The 21,143-nt window shown below is 47.2% G+C and overlaps 1 protein-coding gene across 14 annotated transcripts in view; it reads left to right on the top strand.

Annotated features, from left to right (window-relative positions):
• TMOD1 (tropomodulin 1) overlaps positions 1 to 21,143 on the top strand; it is a 91,485-nt gene that overhangs the window by 15,659 nt on the left and 54,683 nt on the right. For 13 of the 14 annotated variants that reach the window (XM_036330285.1, XM_036330288.1, XM_036330282.1 and 10 more), the window contains 2 exons: positions 1,200 to 1,367; positions 20,231 to 20,387. In XM_036330285.1, coding sequence (XP_036186178.1) covers positions 1,248 to 1,367; positions 20,231 to 20,387 — 277 coding nt within the window. In that variant the 5' untranslated portion in view covers positions 1,200 to 1,247. Of the gene's footprint in view, positions 1 to 64; positions 86 to 1,199; positions 1,368 to 20,230; positions 20,388 to 21,143 lie in introns of those variants that run through there. The other variant, XM_036330289.1, reaches the window with a different exon arrangement.

Below are 21,143 nucleotides of genomic sequence, written 5' to 3'. Positions count from 1 at the left end.
CATAACAAAGCACCACACACCGAGTGGCTTAAACAACAGAAATTTATTGTTTCAAAGTTCTAGAGGCTAGAAGTTCAAGATCAAGGTATGGGCAAGGTTGGTTCCTTCCAAAGGCTGTGAGGCTCTGTCCCAGCCTCGCCCCAGCTTCTGGTAGTTTGCTGGCAGTCTTCGGTGTCCTTGGCTTGTGGGAGCATCACCCCAATCTCTGCCTTCATCATCTTCACATGGTGTCTCCCTGCATGCCTGGCTGCCCACATTCCCTCCTTTTATAAGGACACAGTCATGTTGGGTTCGAGGCCCGCCCGCCCTTCACCATGACCTCATCTAAATTAATTATATCTGCAAGGACCCTGGACCATCCCCCTCCCCCCACACCAATCACTTTCTCCCTCTGAGCCAGCTCCCTCAGGAGTAATATGAAGGGTCTGGAGGAGGCAATCTCCTCTGGCCAGGACTTCAGTGATTCTATGAAAAAGGTGTTGGAATACAATGGCTAGAGCAATGCGCTCGGAAAGCCAGTAGACCCAGCTTCCAATGCTAGTTCTGCTGCTTCACAGTGTCCTGATTTCTGGGAGCCTCTCAACCTCTCTAAGCTCAATATCCTCACCTGCAAAATGGAGATAACAGCTAACACCTACCTCAGAGATTAAATGAGGAAATCCTTATGAATTGCTTAACGCATGAGTTGACATGTGGTAGTAAAAGTTAACTTTGCTGCTGGCTGTTTCTTATGAGGATTGGATGAGATAGTGTAGGTGAAGGGCCTGCAGGAAGCAGGTGCCCAGTTAACCACTGATACCCCCCTCTGTTAAGAACAGCTTTGGCAGAGTTTCCAGCATTCATGTTTTCCATTGGGGTGTGGGCTGAAGGGCGGAGGATTGTACTGAAAAGTATTTAAACTACTTGAAGAATAAAATAGTTTTCAGGCACTCATAAGCCATTTATAATAACCAGTTACTCATAACTAGTGGTCATGCCAGTGCAATTAATTAGGATTCATTAAATTACCTGCCCTCAGGACTTGCACCTTGTGTGGTTTTATTATGGAATTAGTCCAACTTAGTGCAGTATTCTGCTATAGTATCATTATCCTGACGATTCATAAAACGTGCCCAGGCCACCATGTGAATGACAAGCATTTATTTTCCCTGAGAGCAGATCCAAGAAGGGTGTTTCTAAGATCTTTCTCTTTCTGGTAGATCTTACATCAGCACGGAAACTCAGAAGACAAAGACAAGTTCTTCACAATGTCGTACAGACGAGAACTAGAGAAATACCGCGACCTGGATGAAGATGAAATCCTCGGAGCCCTAACAGAGGACGAGCTCAGGACCCTGGAAAATGAGCTGGATGAGCTGGACCCTGATGTGAGTAGGCACTAACGGGGACCACGTTGTCACAGGCACAGGGACAGCCACCACTACCACCTGCGGGAGGGACCGGTGCAGACTTCCTGAAGCTACCACTTACACTTCCCTTCATGGCCATTATATGGGAATAGCATTGCCTTTGCAGGTGTGTGTGTGTGTGTGTTGTATTCATCAGGGTTCTCTAACAGAACCAATAGGCCATATATACATAAAGAAAGAGATTTCTGATAAGAAATTGGCTCACACAATTATGGAGGCTGACAAGTCCCAAGGTCTGCAGTCGGCAAGCTGGACACCCAGGAGAGTAGATGGTATAATTTTATTCCAAACGCTGGCAGGAAGAGACCCAATGTTTTCAGTTCTGCTCTTCTTGATATCCCATAACTTAAGTACTATGATGTAAATGAACAATATTTAGATGCTACAGAATAAAATCCAGATTAGGGACTAAGGGGAAAGAAGACAAAGATATTTGCTTACCACACACACCTGCAAACATATTCATAACAAAATAAGGACATACTCATGATAATTATAGTCCTTGTTTCTCTAATGGGTCACAAGGTTATAGCTGGTATTGATAACTACTACCTTCTTCCACTACCCATTCTGTATTCCCTTTGCCTTTGGCAAGCACCTAGCTGGTCACAGTTCCTTGCCTGGTTAGATGACCCAAGCCTTTATCCTTGAAGGCCTAAGCCATTGGTGGTCCTGCCTGGATTGGTTGTTGTAGTTTTTCGTTGACTGTAATCATGGGGCGTGGTAATTAATACTAAGAAAGCCCTAAGCAACCTCCTACTGCGGACATACGCTTCCTTACCCCACTGTGGAGCAGCAGTCCGATTTCCCCTGCGTAGTGAGGATCAGTCACCCCAGCCAACACAGAAACTCCTTCTCGGCCTTATCGCTCTCAGGTATGAGGAGCCCAAAGTGGCCGGGCGTCAGTCTTAACTTCCAGTCCAATAGAATCATTGTTGTGACTCTGGGAGGAAGCATTTTTCCCTTTGGAACTAAGTCCTGAGCTAAGCCCTCTAGGCCAGCAGAGCATAAGGTCACAGGACCAGGAAGTGAAAATTTTGCCAGTGAGTCACTAGGGGTAGTAGTGAGTGGTGCTGCTCCCATTTCTACCCTTGATTGCTGGATCCTGGCTATGGGAGAAGCAGCTCCATGTGTTGGACACTGATACGGAATGCAGACTCCTAGGGAACCGGGGCCCAGCCCTGCAAAGCTTGCCACCTAGCTAGCACTGCCCCTGAGTCTGCAAAAGCCCGTTCCACTGTTCCATGCAGGCAGCTGCTGCAGGATGGTGGGGGAGACATGTGTCATGCAATAAGTTAACCAAGAAATAAAGGACTAGAAGAGTCTCTCACTTGTTTGATGTTTTTATCATTGCATTTCATGGCCAGCACACTTAGAAGTGTGTTTGATGCTCAGAATTTGCCTCTGCCATTAGGATTACAGCATCAAAAGGCGAGCAGCTCCCTGGTTATGTCTGTGGTTTGGCCAGGCACCATGGAGCCGTGAGCAGGGTTAGGGAGGATTCCTAGGAGGCCTACTAGCTAGCAGGGGCCTTCATTCCACATCTCTATCTCAGGTATGCAAGTCAACACCCAGCAAGAAGGTAGATAATGAATGTTACTGAATTTAGTGAATTTTCCATTTGCTATATTTTTATATTAAAAATGGGACATTTTACACCTTTTTAAAAACAACATGTCATTGCTCAACTGTAGTTTAATAGTGATCCATAAAAAAAGAGCACTTGTATACCATTCCACTAACCCTCAAGTAATCCCAGCTGGTGTAGTGGCAGTAGGTTAGCAGGAAAAATGAGGGACTAGAGCAGCCGTGGGCAAACTACAGCCCGTGGGCCAGATCCGGCCCGTTTGAAATGAATAAAACTAAAAAAAAAAAAGACCGTACCCTTTTATGTAATGATGTTTACTTTGAATTTATATTAGTTCACACAAACACTCCATCCATGCTTTTGTTCTGGCCCTCCGGTCCAGTTTAAGAACCCATTGTGGCCCTCGAGTCAAAAAGTTTGCCCACCCCTGGACTAGAGGTTAGGTATCCTGGTTCCGACCCTGGCCCTGTCTCTTACTCCACGTGGCCTTGAACCAGTTGCTGTCCTTGCCTAGGCCTTAGTCTCCATCCATAAAATGATGGAATTGGTTGGTCCCTTTCAGGGCCAAGCGTCCCTGAGCTTGTAACCTGGCCTTGTCTCCAGATTTGACTAAGTGGCTTCTTTCTAGATAACCTAGAATCCTTGACTAGGGCCCTGGGTCACAGGTCCCATAGAATGACAACTTCCCCCAGCAGCACGCTGTCATCTCGCTATTCCCAGCCACCCCGCCCAGCTGTGAGGAGTTGGTTCCCCTGACGAAGTTGCTCAAGTTGATTAGAAGGCAGCATGGTTGGGGAGCCTTGGGTGCCTCCCATTCCCCTGCACCATGGCTCCCTCTTAGCCTGGGTTTCAGTAAAAATTAGTGATGAGGGCAAGAAACAATCAAGCTTCCAGCTTTGTTGCTATGAAATTATTCTGTTCTAATTCTATCCTAGATCATTGCTGCAAGAACAAACGGCTTTAAAAAGTGAGAACAAAGGGGGATGTGCTACTTGTAGTCAACGCAGTGAACATGGCTCAGTTACCCCCAGGCGCCAGCCCCTTGCCGGCTGCCCACAGGGGGGCCTGGGAGGGATCCTGTCCCGCAGGCGCTCGGTCCCGTGGGCAGTGTATGTCCACTCCGTTCTAAACGGGAGCAGACAGGAGCTCAGGGAGAGGACTAATCCTTACTGGTGGGAGGCTTCACAGAACAGGCGATATTGGCACTGGGCCGTGGGGTTTTCTAAGTCAAGAATAAAAACAAAGAATTCTAGGCCGAGTGAAGGCCGTGAGCAAAGGGTCTTGTACAGAAGGGAACTAGGGTAGGGAGTCTCGGTATGTTTCTGTGGAGGGTTTGGTGGGCTTGCTGTCTCAGGATCAGGACAGATGGGCCAGGGAAGATGCCAGGGAGATGAGTGGGAGGTGGAAGGGGCTCACATGGGAGCCCTGTTGTCCTGCCCAGCCTGTGGTAGCAGAGTTCTTTTCTGACAACAAGTTCCTTTCTGCTTCTCTCCACAACCCTCCCAACATATTGCAGAATCTTTGCTGTTCCCAGGTTGATGTGCAGCCACTCCCCGCCCCCCCCACCCACCCCGGGGGTCCTCTAGACCTGGGGCCTCTGGCCTTCGGGGCTGTTGGAGTTGCCCTGAGCTGTTGCATGAGAATGAGGTCAGATTAGGCTGTGACTGCAAATCGGGCAGATGATGACAGGCTCAGAGGCAAGCTCAGAGCTGGGAGTGGGAGGGGACAGGTGGAGGAGCCCTCTCGGAACCGAGCCCAGGGTCAGCCCCCAGGGACTGCTTGGTTTCCAGCTGGGAGCTCTGTTTCACTTGGGGACTGGCAAAGAGCTCCCACAGTGCCCCCCACCCCAACTGTCAGGGTGCCTGGCCCCAGCAGCAGGTCCCCAGGGCCTCTGTACCGCCCACACGGTCAGCTCCCTGGAGCCCTTCTCCCAGGTGATTGGCAGGAAGGGGTGCTTGTGTCCACTGGAGGGTGGAGACCCTGGGGCTCCGAGAGCTGACAATGCGCCTGGTGTCACAGGACCAGGCGAGGAGACTCGGATTTCTCGTAGGGGGGAAGGTAACCATGTATTTGGATGGGGGAGGAGGTTGGGCAATGTGAGACCTGTGGTTTCGAAATGGACATTTTCAAAGACCCCTTTCTCTCTAAGTTCAAGGAAAAGAAAGGAGAAATCAGAGAGGATAGGAGATAACCGAGGCCAGTGGGTTTTTTGTCCCAGCCGCACAATCGGGCCCTTCACGGAGTGTCTCTGTTACCTGATTTGCAAGTCAGTATGTGAGTTTTGAAAAGATCTAGTGGGCCTCCCTCCCTTCTGAGAGCACAAACATTCCAGCTCACATTTCACCCGCCCTTGGCCCAGGTTCCGCAGTCACAGCTCAGGGAGAGGCCAAAGGTATGCGGACCGTGAGAGGCATGGGAGCCGGCTGGCCTGGATGGGCACAGGGGCCAGCAGGTGTCCAACCCTCCCACTTGCAGAGCAGGGACTGAGCCCACTGAGGGAAAGGAACTTGCTCTCGGTCACACGTCCACACAGAACCGGACCAGACCCCGGCCCGCCGCCTTCTCTGTTATACTCTTAGCGGCACAGCTACGACGTGAACTCTTAGAACAATATCCTCCTGTTTTAATTTTTGTTTCCCAAGTGCTTACATGGCACTTTCTATGTGCAGACACTGTTCTTAGCACTTTGAAAATATTAAATCATTCAACCATCATCATAATCCTACAATGCAGACACCACTATCATCCCCTTACAGACAAGAAAGTGAGAGAAGGCCCTGGCTGGGTAGCTCAGTCAATAAGAGCATCGTCCCGATACACCCTGGTCAAGGCACATACAAAAATCAATGAATGCAAAAATAAGTGGAACAACAAGCCCTTCTCTCTCCCCAATCAATATACACTGAATGGCCAGATTATTATGACCACCCCATCAGTACAATGAAGTGAATTAGTTATGCAAATAATAATAATAATAATAATAATAATAATAATAATAAAACCTTGAGAGTATTTACTTAGGAAGTTTTCAATATTCAGTATTTTTGGAAGTGTCAATGAAGTACTGATGGGGCGGTCATAATAATCTGGCCACTCAGTGTATGTAAAGAAAACTGAGAGGTGCCGTAGCCGGTTTGGCTCAGTGGATAGAGTGTCGACCTGCGGACTGAAGGGTCCTGGGTTTGATTCCGGTCAAGGGCACATGCCTGGATCCCCAGTAGGAGGTGTGCAGGAGGCAGCCTATCAATGATTCTCTCTCATCATTGATGTTTCTATCTCTCTCTCCCTTCCTCTCTGAAATAAATAAAGATATATATATATATATATATATATATATATATATATATATATATATATTTTTTTTTTTTTTTTTTTTTTTTTTAAAAGAAAAGAACACAGAGAGGTGAACTTGTTCACGTCCCAAACCCAGACAGTGGCTGAGCCATGACATTGTTCTAAGTGTTCACATCTTAGCTGCACCTCTAGAAAGCTTCATGGGAGTCTCCAGGAAGGCAGTGTGAGACACAGATGTGTCTGGTTTGTTGTATGTAGTCATCTTCCTTTCTCCCTGGAAACAACCTGAGATGCAGATGTTCATGTTCACTCCTGGCTTTGTTTCCAACGTAGGCACATGCTTTGGGTCTGTCTTCCTCTCTGCAGAGTGGCTGCAGCCAGCCTCAGGCCCTTGGACACCCCTCTAGCTCTCAGCATCCATACCTTTTTCTTTCTTTCCTTTTAAAAACTGGGGTGAGATTGATAAATAACATCGTATTAGTTTTAGGTCTACAACATAATGACTCAATATTTGTATATATTACAAAATAATCACCCCAATAAGTCTAACGTCGATTGCTACACCCATAGTTACAATTCTTTTTCTTTTTTAAAAAAATATATTTTATTGATTTTTTACAGAGAGGAAGGGAAAGGGATAGAGAGCTAGAAACATCGATGAGAGAGCAACATCGATCAGCTGTCTCCCGCGCACTCCCTACTGGGATGTGTCCACAACCAAGGCACATGCCCCTGACCGGAATCAAACCTGGGACCCTTGAGTCCACAGGCTAACACTCTATCCACTGAGCCAAACCGGCCAGGGCACAATTCTTTTTCTAACCATCCATGATTTTATGAGCAATTGCTGGCCATCTTTAATTTTTTTTTCAATTGCAGTTGATATGCAATATAATGTTAGTTTCAGGTGTACAGCATAGCAAATAGACATTTATAACTTACGATGTGATCACCCCGGTAAGTCCTGGCAGTCCTGTTACTTGAATTCAGCTCAGGCTTCAGGGGGTTATGTTTTCAGTGATGCAATTGTTAAGCCCCAGTGTCATGTGACAGAGTGGAGTACGCGGAGTTGGAAAGCAGCTATGTTTGCAGCAGAGGGCTCTAGACTTGTGTACGTTTGGAAAGAAAAAAGTCCCCGAAGCTTCCTATCTCTCTGCGGCCTGGAAAAACTCGAGCTTATCATGAGATTGTTGCACTTGGACTCCCACGGGGGAGGAATGCTCCATGTGCTAAAAGTATCCGCTGCTGACCGATTCCCCCAGAGGATCTGCCCTTTCTCGTCTCTCTGGAGTTAAGTGGATGCTGCTGTGAAGCTGAGCCAACTCCTCGGTTCAGATTGCCCTTGTACCAGGCATGGGGAGGACAGGCAATGCAGGAAGACGCTCTGGAACGGCAAGTCACGCTGGCCTGTGCAGGGAGCGGCGCACACGTTTCTATAGGGTCACCAGGTAGTTAACGTTTCCTGGGTATGCCGTGGGCAGAGCCCCGCATGGATTATCTCCTTTAGTCCTCTGAGAGGTTTGGTTATCATCCCCGTTTTAAATATGGGGAAACTGAGGCTTAGAGAGATGAAGTCACCTGCCCAGGATGCAACACGGTGGAGCTGGGGTCCCATGCTCGGCAGGCGTCACCCGGTATCCTGGGCCGTTACCCACCGCCTGCTGCACACACGTGTGGGAGCGGCCTGGGCATTACCAGCAACTTGTTTTTCTCAATTCGATGGCCTTTGAAGTTATGTTATTGTTATTATAAATACTAATCTCCAGAAAAGAAGGAAACCACCCAACACAAAGACTTTATAAATATTGCTTATTAACGAGGCTTTGGGGAAAAGGAAGACTATTTTTTAAAGTATTTCAGTAAAAAAACCAAAGTATTTGCAGGAGAGAAGATGGTAGGGATAATTCCGACCTTGTAAAGAAATTGCATCCTGAGAGTTGACTTTGAAGACAGCCATTGGGAATCTGTGACACGTTATTACCACAGAAACAACCATGGGAAATGACAGGCCCTCTGCAAAGCCAGAAATAATAATAGCAATAGTAATAGTAATGACTATGTTCTCTCGTGAGGCCGTCTGGCATGCCAGGTGCGGCACTCAGTGTGCTGTGGGAACCGTCACATAAAACTTCTGCAAGGATCCCATGAGATTGAGCCTCACAGGTTGGGGTCAACACCATTCTAAGATAAGGAAGCGGATGCCCAGAATCACACAGCTAGTCAGTGAGAGACCACCTTCAGCAGCCCTGCCCTCCTTAGCCCATGATGTATCAAGAGTTCAGAGAAAAGGGGCCGTAAACTGTAGGAAGAAATGATGGAGGAGAAAACCTAGAACTGCAGAATCTCAGAGCTAGAAACACACGTAGGGACCATCTCACCCTCCCTTCCCCAACCCAGCGTATACATACATACAGTGAGCAAAGAAACCCTGAGTTCAGGAGTCCCTCTTGGACATGTGTCATCCATGTTTCATGGATCCCCTCCAACTCATACCAGTCCTATGAGGTAAGTATTATCATGACCATTTCAGTGATGAAAACTCAAAACAACAACAACCCTGAAGCCCACAGAGGGGAAAGGACTTGTTCAAGGTCACACAACGCGTCAGCCCTGAGCCGAGATGAGAGCCAGGGACTTCCTGCACCACCACAGGGCTCTCCACCAGACTCCACAACATACTGGCATCCTCCCCATGATGCCCCGAATCGTGACCTGTGAGCCGAGGGCCCTCTTGGCCACGAAGGAAGCCGCCAAGTTTGGTCCACAGGCCAAACTCCCTTGTAACACAAACCGGCAGATTCACAAGCCTGGGACAGAAGTAAACAGTTGAAATAGAAAGAAATAAATCTCTGTTCTAAAAATAGGCGCATATCCTTAGAAACACTGCGGGCTGTTCACAGAGCCAAGGATGGGCCTGGGGTGGCGGGGACTGGGCGGGGGTGAGCAGTGAGGGTGAGTGGAGCCAGGTGTCAGTGCGTCCCCACCCTGCCTCTGTCTTCTGACCCCATGACCACCTCCCCCTCACCCCTCTCCGACCTCCCAGAATGCCCTCCTTTTCCCTCCATTCCCCTCCTCTCTGCTGCCGCTTGCTGGGGGACTTCTTGGACCTGGAACCCTTCAGTCGAGATGGAATCCTTTCATTTTTCCAGGCTGAACCACGCGCCCCTCCCTTGCAAAGCCTTCCCGACACCAGCCCCTCCAAGCCCCCAGCATAGCACCTGCCACAGAGGATGCCCTGCCATTTCCTTTTCGTTTTTGACATTTTTAATAGGAAACATTCTAAATATATAGGAGGGTACAGAATATACCTTTATTTCCATCATCCAAATTTAACAAATACAAATTTTTTTTGTCTTATTTGATTCAAATCACCCTTAAAAAGATAAACCATCACTATAGCTAAGGTATAAACCCACCCCTACTGTTTCTTCCCCATCTCTCCCACTCTAGTGAGCACCTTCTACTTGAGGGACAGCAAACCAAATACCCACAACATCTGGGAGATAATAAACCTGAAGGAAGGAAGATGGACCAGCTTGGGTCATCTTTTACTTTTCCACTCCTGAAAGAGAGGTGTACCTAAGAAAGTTTTGACGTAACCTTCCAGGAAGAAAAGCAACAACAAAGCCAGTGGAAAATGGCCACTGCTTCTTAGTCTCTCTGTCAGAGACAACAGGGAGTGGTGGGGACCGAGGCAAACGGGAGTTTGTGTTTGACGAAAGGACACTGAATACTCCGTTTCACCAATTGTTGACATCTGATTTTCAAGAGATACTGGAAATCTGAATTTTTAGGTACAAGTTTCCTATTTTAAAATGTTGGCAGCTCATTCAAACACATAGACCAAACAAACCACATTTGGGCATTCGATTGGACTGTAGGCCTCCCGTGACCACTGCATTCCAGGCATTGCAATAGAGGAACAGGGCAAAAAGAAAAGGAAAGGAGAAAAGCCATTATTCAAGTGCCTGTTTTAAGGGAGGTTAATGGGCATTGCCACTGGGCACTTCTCATATCTTTGACAGGAACTTAGTTTCATGCATGGTTCAACTTAGCTGCAAGGGAGCCTTGGAAATGTAGTTTTTAATCTGAGTGCCCGTGTGCTCGGTTAAAAGAATGGAGTGCTTTTATTACTGAAATAGGAGAGACATGCTATTACAGACCATTTGGGTTTGCAGTTTTGTGGCCTGATGTTCTGCTTTGCCAAAAGCTCTGAGGAGGAGTGAGAGGAGTCAGTAGGGGTTTAATTAAATCCAGACCCCCAAAGAAAACATTACAAAGGTCTTACTCTCTAGCTTGGCATTTCCCCAAACCCCCATTAGTGAACTCTGGTCCCATTTGGACACCCTACCCTGATACCTTTCCTAATGTGTTCCTTCTTCCAAACCTGCTTGGGGCAGCAGTTGGGTGACCTGGCAAACAGCTGAGGCAGCAGGTGTAATGTTGACCTGAAGGGTGTCCAAGTAATACCATCCTTTTCCCAGCTGGAAATGGATGCCCAGTGTTTGGCGCTGGGGATTCAGAGAAGACTAAGATGCATTCCAGCTGGCCTTTGAGGGGCACCCAGTCTCCTCAGGGAGAGAGATATGGTATAAATGTGCTCCAACACAAAGTAGGATGAGCATTATAGAAGACCTGGCTACATGCCGAGGGGAGTTTGGAAAGAATTGCCAGATCAATGTGAGAAGCACTGCAAAGACTGAACAGGGTGCCCAAAGGGAGGGTTTTGAAAGATGAATGCAGGGGAGGAGGGATGGAATTCCAGACAGAGGGCACAGCCCAAGCAACGCATGGCAGTGTAGAGTGCAGGGCGTGACTGTGGAATGCGGAGTAGCCCGCAGTGGCTGAAACATAGCACACTTGAAGCCAGGAACAAATCAGGAGGCTGAAGTAGTTTGGAGTCAAACCATAAAGAGCTCGCCGTGCCTGGCTGATGAATTTGGTCATGATCCCATAAGTGAGTGGTCGGCAAACTGCAGCTCGTGAGCCACATGCGGCTCTTTGTCCCCTTGAGTGTGGCTCTTCCACAAAATACCACATGCGGGCGCGCACATACAGCGCGATTGAAACTTCGTGGCCCATGCACAGAAGTTGGTTTTCGGCCTGGGCGAGTCTATTTTGAAGAAGTAGCATTAGAAGAAGTGGGGGGTGTCGGTCGGTCGGGCGACGGGAGACACGGCGCGGGGGAGGTACATTGTTTTGAGGTATGTTCGCTGAGGTCGACCCTTTCCAACTCTCCCATCCACACTCCTCTATCTGAAACAAGTATACAAGACGAGTGTGGATGGGAGAGTTGGAAGGGGTCGACCTCAGCGAACGTACCTCAGTCAGATTGAGGACGTTTTTAGCAAAGGCCAGCTTAGGAGTACCCTATTAAGTTAATAACAATGTACCGACCTATATAGTTTAAGTTTAAAAAATTTGGCTCTCAAAAGAAATTTCAATCGTTGTACTGTTGATATTTGGCTCTGTTGACTAATGAGTTTGCCGACCACTGCCCTAGACCCTAGACCTGCACTGGGATTGGGATGCTTGCTTGACAGTAAAGCTTCTTCCAGTCATTTCTCAACCCCAACAAATACCCAATGATCGAGCCTCTTATATAAAACTCTCCCTCCTCCCACAAAACCCCTTCTCTCCACAAAACCCCTTCTGGGCTCTCTATCCCACCGTAGCACCACTTTCCTCTCTCCTCTTCATCTTGCTGGTTCTTACCCGGTCCCCTGAGGCACAGCTCAGGTATCCGCTCCTCCAAGAAGCCTGCGGGTGGAGAGGGGCAGAGTAAACTGCTCACATGTGGGTGTCTTCCTCTCGCTGTGAGCCCCTATGGAGCAGGATCACACATTCATTGTCTCAGGATGCCCAGTGCCGGCACAGCAGGGAATGTGCCGAAAAGGGGAGTCAGGAGAACGCCAGGGAGGGAAGGTTTGGCCCCACCTTGTGCCATGCATGCCAGAGAGTCAGAGTGTGTTGTTATGACCAGTACATCCCACCATCAACAATTCCTGGGCTTGGGCCACAAGGATGCCTTTGGAAGTCAGCACCAATGCCGTAGAAAGTTGACTGTGGGAAATAGCAGTTACTGAGCTTCACCCGTCCTGTAGCGAGGTCATGATGGTTGAGCCAAAGGCCTGGATCTTTCTGGAGAAAAAGGGAAGATGCCCAGAGTGTGTCTGTTGGGGCGGGGCATATGTTTGCAGAGAGGGCCTCTTAGAGGTTTGCACCTTGCTTGTCCCCTCTGTGTCCGGGGCGTGACTGGTGCGGCCCCTCTGCCCCTCCAGGCTGTCAGGTGGAGTCCGCCATATGTGACAATAAATCTGCTGAAGCCACCGAATGATTTCTACTGGGATCTGGGGGCTGCTGGGTGGCAATGCAGGGGCTGAGTGCTCTTTATCTGGATGGGGCCTGAGGGACTAGAGGGCTGCATTTCACACAAGGGAAGCACACCAGGCAGATAACTGGAAAATAAAAGTCCTCCAGACCATTTGAAAAAACAAATGGCGGGGGGAGGGGGGAAGGCAGTCAGATACCTTATAAAAGGTAAGTGGTTGACTGACTTCTGTAAAATGTTCGGCCTGGCTGCGGTGGTGGAGGGGTGGGGCGTCGGGTAGGGGCATGCTGAACTGGTTTGAAGTAGGATGGGGAGAGGAGTCATGGGAATTCTGGGAAGTTAAACCTCCTGGGTTTCTCTCACCCCAGGACAGTACCTCCATGCCTCTGGGCCTCAGTTTCTTTGCCTGTAAAGTGAGACTAGATTGATAGGAGGGGAGCGCTGGCTCCCTTAGCTGGGAGACGAGCCTGGTTCTCACGTGGGGCCACACCTGTTTCCAGGATCTGTTCCCAGAGGAAGCAGGCTTGGGATGGAAAGTTTGCTGTGGCCTGCAAGTCAAGAGCCCTGGCTCTCAGTCCAGTGTGTGATTTCAGGCAAGGCCCTGCCCCTCCTGGCTCATGGCTGCTCCCAGTTGCCAGTGAGGTTGTAGCGCATGGTCCATCCTCTTCTAAGGGGTTGTGTCTGGCTCAGTCGCAGGACAGAAACCCAGGACTCCTGGAGCCCAGACCCAGGGGCACATTTTCCATCCCCTTGCTCTTAGGCATAGCTGTTTAATTGGGGAAGGTGATAAATCTGTCACTGTGAAGGTTGGGGGGGACATTTTACATATGATTAGCCACCCGCCTGAACCATGCGTACTGATCCTTGGGCATGCTATTTACATACAGTGTGGTTTCTACACAAGCTCAGGCGTCCTGGCTGTGTGGCTATCAAGCTGTGTGACTTTGGGCGAGTGGCTTTAATTTTCTATGCCTTGGTTTCCCCAACTGAAAAATAAAAGAATTAGCCCAGAGGCCCTCTAAGGGCTTTGCAGCTCTGAGCTGCCAGAAGTCAGTGCTTCTTTTAGTAAGTTGTGTGTGTGCGCGCATGTGTATGTGTGTTGCCTGTGTGTGCACATATTATGCATGTGTACATATCTGAACAAGCCCTCAATGGTTCTAGCCGGCACGCTTCTCACGTAGCCCTAACTATCTATAGCCATGATAACATGATAACGATGCAGATACTTGATATTTGGCCTCACTGGCACCTGTTGGTAGGGTGTTAGAACTGCTAACAGCACAGTTGAGGATTGATCAAAGTTTCCATCATCCTTTGGACAACTGGGCTCCAGAGTGTGGCTGGGAAAATTAGACCAAGATGTTAAGCTGTCAAGCTGCACATCCCAGTTTTAATTTTACGACATTGAAAAGGAAGTGACCATTTAAAAATACATGAGTAAGGCGCTACAAGAAGAGATTGCCTGATTTCCCCCCTAGTATTATTTCCAAGAACATATTAAACTTTTAGTGTGTTTTTAACATTAAAAACTCTACTATAAAAACCCACGTATATACCCCTTTCTTCCTCTAGAGCAAGCCTGATATGGGCAAGACACTCCCCAAATATTTATGGAATAAATGAATGAATATCTTGACTGTCTCTACATAGAATTTTACTCTGATAGGAACATTAGACCAGATGTGGCAGAGTGGAGTGAGTCTGGTCTACAGATGTGTTTTACTGGTCTACAGATGTGTTTTATTTGGCCTGAACATTGTTTTGAAAATATTTGGATCATGTGTCAATCTTAAAATCAAGAGATTTCACATAAAGAGTTCATCTAATAACATCACTTACATTCTTTTTTAAGATATATTTTTATTGATTTCAGAGAAGAAAGGAGAGGGGGACAGAGATAGAAACATCAATGGTGAGAGAAAATCATTGATCGTCTGCCTCCTGCATGCCCCCAACTGGGGATCAAGCTCACAACCGGGGCATATGCCCTGATTGGGAATCAAACCGTGACCTCCTGGTTCATAGGTCAACGCTCAACACTGAGACATGCCGGCCGGCATCACCCACGTTCAACATGGAAATACATTGCTGGGGCATCAAAAGCCCCAGTGTAGCCCAGTCTCCACCACTCTGAGTATCTAGCAGCTATGACTTTAGGCTAAGATCAGAGAGCATATAGAAATTCCTCCTCCTTAAAACCAACACTAACTTTCCTCTCCGGAAATGATAAAATCATCCAGGCCTTAGTCACTGCCTTTCTCACGTGAGTAAATTTGCAGTTGTATGTAAGGACATGAACACATGCTAGTGTCCTATGTACCGGAGCTTTCTCCCAAAGCCAATCTCACCCATTGGACTGAAGATGTACGTGTGACGTGTGCATATGAATACAGAGTCCCCTAATGACAGCTGACGACTGTCCTGAAGGAGCCAGACTGATACTTGCCTTTAACTAACTATAAAGAAAGCATGTGCCCAACAAATTCACTCTGTGCACATTTTAAGATTAGGAGACATGGACTTAAATTCCTTTAAGTTAGATCGTTCCAATTACCCGCAGGCACCATAGACGTATACAACCTTTACAGGCAACGTGGAGGCTAGTTATAGACTATTCTTTGCTATTCAGTAAAGCAGACTCCTCCCCACCTTTAGGGTCTTGATTAACCATAAAGCCTAAAGCAATACCTTGCTTTCCACACATGCTGTCATTGAGACTTTTCTCTCTTTTACTTAACTTCCTCCATTTACCTCCCATCCCCCTGGTTAATCCCAATTAGAGAGCGCTTTGTGGGGTCCTGGCCTTACCTGTTAGCACACAGCCCTGACACACAATACTCACTCCCCGGATGTTTGTTGAGTGAGAAGGAATAAAGGAAGGAATATACATTTCTACGCAAACACGTCCACCAAATGCTCTGCTGGTCAGAGCTCCCGTGGTTGGGGGAACCCTCTCCCCACCTGTTGGATGCCTGGGTCTGAGAGTCCGTTTTAGGTTCTAATCGTTATGACAAACCCAAGGCAGTATTTTCTTACCCATTTAACTCCTCAACAGAAAATTCACATATTAAGGCACATCTGGTCATAAAACAGGACACCACTTTATCACTTGACCAGCTCTCCCCCGGCCAGTCCCTGCACCACTGTTGGCCACTGGCACACACAGAGCCTTTGCCCTCAGCAGTCCTCAGCCACTTAGTTTAGTTATTGCACTAACTTTTTTTTTTAGATAACATATGCCAATTTTACTTTTTAAAAAATATAATTTATATGCCATAAAATTCACCCATTTAAAGAAAGCTCATTATTTTTAGTATAGTCATACAACCATCACAATGAATTTTAGAACATTTTCACCACCTTAAGAAAAAGACCCATACCCACTAGCCATGACTCCCTGTTTTCCCTCAACCTCCCCTGCTCTAGGTATCTGCTACCTACTTTCTGTCTCTATAGATGTGACTATTCTGGACATGTCATATAAATGGAATCAGACACTGTAGTCCTTTGTGACTGGCTTCTTTCACTTAGCACAATGTTTTCAAGGTTTCCTCTATGTCAGTGGTTCTCAACTTTCCTAATGCCGCGACCCTTTAATACAGTTCCTCATGTTGTGGTGACCCCCAATTTCATTGTTACAAATTGAACATAATTAAAGCATAGTGATTAATCACAAAAACAATATGTAATTGTAGATGTGTTTTCCGATGGTCTTAGGCGACCCCTGTGAAAGGGTCGTTCGACCCCCAAAGGGGTCGCGACCCACAGGTTGAGAACCGCTGCTCTATGTTGTAACAGGTATCAGTACTTCATTTCTGTTTATTGCCAACTAGTATTCTGTTGCATGGATACCACACTTATTTATCCATTTATTGTTTGATGGACCTGTGAGTTGTTCCTACTTTTTGGCTGTTATGAATAACGCTGCTATGAACTGAAGAAGTTTTTGCATAGACATATGCTTTCGTTTTTCTTGGGCATATGCCTAGGAGTGGAATTGCTGCATCAGATGATAACTGCATGTTTAAGCTTTTGAGAAACTGCCAGACTGTTTTCCAATGAGGCTGCACCATTTTACATTCCCGTTAGCAGTGAATGAAGGTTCTGATTTCCCCACATTCTTGCCAACATTTGTTATCTGTCTTTTTTATTAGAGCTACCCTAGTGGGTATGAAGTAGTATCTCTTTCTGTGTTTGATGTTCGTTTCGCTGGTGACTCATGATGTTGAGCATCTTCTCATGTGCTTATTGGCCATTTTTATGTCTTCATTGGAGAAATGTCTATTCAGATCCTTTGCCCATTTTTAAATTGGGTTATGTGTCTTATGTTTTGAGTTGTGAGAGATCTTTGTGTATTCTGGATGCCAGACTTCTGTTAGATATGTGATTTGCAGTTTTTCTCCCGTCTGTGGGTTGTCTTTTTCACTCTCTTGACAGTGTCCATTAAAGCACAAGCATTTTAATGTTGAGAATGTCTAATTTATCTACTTTTCTTCTGATGTTTATTGTTTTAGTGGCATATCTAAGGAACCATTGCTTAACCCAGGGTCACAGAGATTTATGCCTATGTTTTCTTCTAAAACTTTTATAGTCTTAGCTCTTATATTTAGGTCTTTGATCCATTTTGAGTTAATTTTTGTTATATCATGTGAGGTCACATGCCATTTTTGAAAATAAATTAAAATGAGAAATAATCAGGACTTTAAAATATGCAGCTGTCTCTGATTTTAATTGAAAATCATGTCATGTTTCATTAAACATATCATTTAATGGAAAAAATTAATTCCTAACAAGGCTGATAGTCTCAGTAATTACTTTAAGAATTCTATAAGCTAAGAATTGTTAGAAAAGGCCTTTGACATTCTTGTTTCTTTTAAAAAATCAACTTCTTTCAGTAAAGATTTAAATAAATAAAGCCATATTTTAACATGCTATATAAATAATATTTTTAAAAATATTAAAAACATGTCTATTTTCCTCTTACAATGATATGGGCTTCAATTTAACACAATGGTTTTCAATCGGGAGTGATTCTGCTCCCCAGAGGACATCTGGTGGTATTTGGAGACATTTTTGTTTGTTACAATGTCGGGAGGAGGATGGTACTGTCATCTACTGGACAGAGATGCTGCTAAACAGTCTCCAGGGCATAGAACAGCCCCCAACACAAGGAATCACCCAGCCCCAAATAGCAATTGTGCCACGATTGAAAACCCCGCTTTAACTAAATCAGTGGCCCCTCTTAGATATATTTGAGAAGAGATGTGAGTTTGCAAACCCTTTTCCTCTCATTTACAACCTCATGGTTTTCTGCTATCACAATACTGACCTTTCAGAGGCCAGAATGTGTCCCGGAATCTTAACTGCCACCACAATCCTTTACAGACAAAAATCTATGAGGATCATTGGGAAAACACTTGTTTTTGTTGCTTAATTTATTTTGTACTTGTGTGTTTTCATTTTTGAATCTTAAGATATATTTGACAATTCTTTCCCTGTTCAACATGCATATGTGGGTACCAAGTCTCCTGCTAAAATGTATTTTATCTGATTATAGAACAATAGTTATAAGAAATAGTTGTGAGTGCTTGGCACTGGGCTAAGCACTGATCCTGCATTATCTAATTTAATTTCCTCAACAACCCTGAGTGACTAACATTCATGTATTACAGCCATAGACACTGAGGCACAATGAGATGCAACTGGCCCAGGACCATATGCGTCATCACTACTCCAAGTCAGGGCGTGAGCTTGAGGGGGTCCAGGCATGTCACAGAGCATTTGGTTACTCATTGTGGGTAGTCACAGAGAGACAGTTAGGTTGTTCTCTCCCTCAGTTAAGTCACAGTCAGTGCCCTGCCATGGGGGAGAAGGAATGGACCACACAGCTAGCTAGCCACAGGAGAGCCATCTCACCTTGGGCATGCCCGCAGATGTGTGGCTCACCTGTGACCATCACCCATCCCGCATATCACAGCGGACACTGTCTGAGGACTGCTGCTTAGGGAAAACTGGGATGTCTGTGACATCTCTTAGGTTCTTAATAGTCACCCTAATCTGTCAAGGCTCATTTTCTACCTACTGGCCATCTACTCACAACATGCTCCAACTCCCAAATGTCTCTTCTGACTTGTGGCTTAAATCCACTTGCATGTACACCAGCACCACGCCTCGAGCCCCCATACATGCCCAGCACTGAGCTAGACCTGCTCACCTTCAGTCTTCCAGAGTCGGGGCCACTCCGGTGCCCTGATCTCACAGGCACTGTTCTTACCGGAATAGCACTGTGGGGTTTAACAGCCGCGAAACATCTTGTAAAACATATAGGCTGCAGTTAAACAGTAGTATTTCCCTCCCAGGCTTTATCCCTCTGTGTGCACATAGCTGTCTCCACATACCTGATATCACTCCCCTCTCAGAGGGGTTTCGGGAAAGGAGCCTTGGTGTGGGTGAGTGACTGAAGATATGCATTTTGATGTACAAAGATCGGAGATGAAATGGCTGTCCGGTCAGGCCACGTTGGGGTGTGGCAGGAAGTGAGGTGCGATTCTGCTCACATCTGCCTTCCAGGTATCCTCCACCACCTCTTCGAGTGAAAGGGGGAGAGAGCAATGATTAGAACTGAAGATTGCCCCCCTCCCCCCCCCCCCAAATCTAAAGCAGACCTGTCCCTGAAACTCCTTGGGCAAATCTTTCCTTATTCTGAGCCTCAGTTTCCCCTTGAAGGATGGGTACATGCATCAGACAACCTAAGCATCTTTGCAAGTATAAAATTTAAAAAAAAAAAAACTTTGAATGCCTGAGGTATTGGGGGCTGCGTTAAAGGGAAGCCAAGCCCACACTACTTAGGAATCTGCTTTAATAGGAAGCCCACACCTGGAAGCCTGCCCACGTTGGAAGGAGACACGACAATGATTGGTTGATGCTATCTTTCTTCAGAGACCCATCTCCAGGGGCGACGTTCAAAATATTTAACAGCCAGCATTGCATGAGCACTGACTGTCAGAAAGGGAGAAGGAGCTGGTCGGGCCTTCTGGGGCTGCAGCCTGAAAGCTCACCTCCCCCACCTGGCCCGCCTCGCCTGCTGTGCCAACCTCTCCCACCTCACTGCCTGCTGAGCCTTTACCGATTGTTTTTTGGGGTCTGCCTCTTCCTGCCTGACTCTGCATCCAGGGCCCTAACTCACACCCCTTGGCCTTCTTCTCTCCCCGATTGCTTTATACACAACGGCTATAAATATCCTCCTGCATCCAAACACCAGCTTAATCAGGTTTGTCACTCAACAGATGCTCTCGGAGCCTCCCTCTGTGCTCAGCCCCATGTTGGCTGACGCCTCACCCTCTCGTCTTCAGAAAACATTAGAGGCTGAGAAACGCAAGGAGATCAAGAGACCTAGCCTAGCTCTGCACGCGCCTGTTGCATGACCTTAGACATGTCCCTGTCCCTACCAGGTGTCAGACTCCTTACACATAAATGAGTGACTTGAGCCCCACTGTTCAGGGATGAATTTCTGGAGAAATGCACGCCTTCAGCAGCTGACCGCTCTCTCTCTTTCTCTCTCTCTCTCTGTTCCTCTCTCTGTCGCCCGGGCTGCCACCTCCACTGTAGAACGCACTGCTGCCTGCAGGCCTGAGGCAGAAGGACCAGACCACCAAAGCGCCCACGGGCCCCTTTAAAAGGGAGGAGCTCTTGGATCACTTGGAAAAGCAAGCAAAGGAGTTTAAGGACCGAGAAGATCTGGTCCCCTACACAGGGGAAAAGCGAGGTACCGAAGCTTGTTGCTCTTATGAATATGTCCCTCTCCATGAATCGCTGATTGCCAGCTGTACACCAGGCCCTGTGTTGAGCCCATTGTGACTGGGCCTCCTTGCCGACATCCCTGCCTGGCCAAAAAACATAAACTCAACTCCAAAAGCATTGATGATATAGGTTTAGGGAAGTTTTCGGTTAAACCAGACCAGTATAACTCTCCCCCCCCCCCCCCCCCACTTAATCCCCTTCAACTGGGATGTCCTGCTTATCCTAATATATAAAAACCCAGGGTCTGTAATGAGTGGCCAAAGGCTTGACCGAACACTGGAAGTTAGTTGTCCAGTAAGTCCAGGGTTGTCGTGGCAACGCAGCACTGACTGCCACTGGTGCGGGCTTAGTGACTCAGCACTGACTACCAAGGGGGCTGCGGATCAGGCCCGGAGAGAGGCCTGAAGAGAGAGGCAGGGTCTGATCCACAGCCTCCGTGGCAGCTGTTGATCAGCCGTTGCCTCTCTCTTTCTCTCCGGGCTTCCCCAGCAGCCACACCTCTGTTTCTCTCCGGGCCTCTGTGGGGGCTGCTGATCAGCCCCACCTCTCTGATCAGGCCTGGAGATGTTGACTGGCACAGAAACCAACCAAATCTGGGTGAACTGTGAGGAGCCAATGGCTGCCTAGGAGGTGGAGCTTTTGATGCTGACTGGTATAGAAACCGACCAATCAGAACCAAATTGGCCGGCAGGGGAGGGCAATTGGGGGCGAGATCAGGCCA

Source organism: Myotis myotis, unplaced genomic scaffold (assembly GCF_014108235.1).
Source record: "Myotis myotis isolate mMyoMyo1 unplaced genomic scaffold, mMyoMyo1.p scaffold_m19_p_12, whole genome shotgun sequence".
Lineage (NCBI taxonomy): Eukaryota > Metazoa > Chordata > Mammalia > Chiroptera > Vespertilionidae > Myotis > Myotis myotis.
The sequence above is the reverse complement of the archived record's forward strand: the minus strand, read 5'-3'. Positions and strand labels throughout refer to the sequence as shown.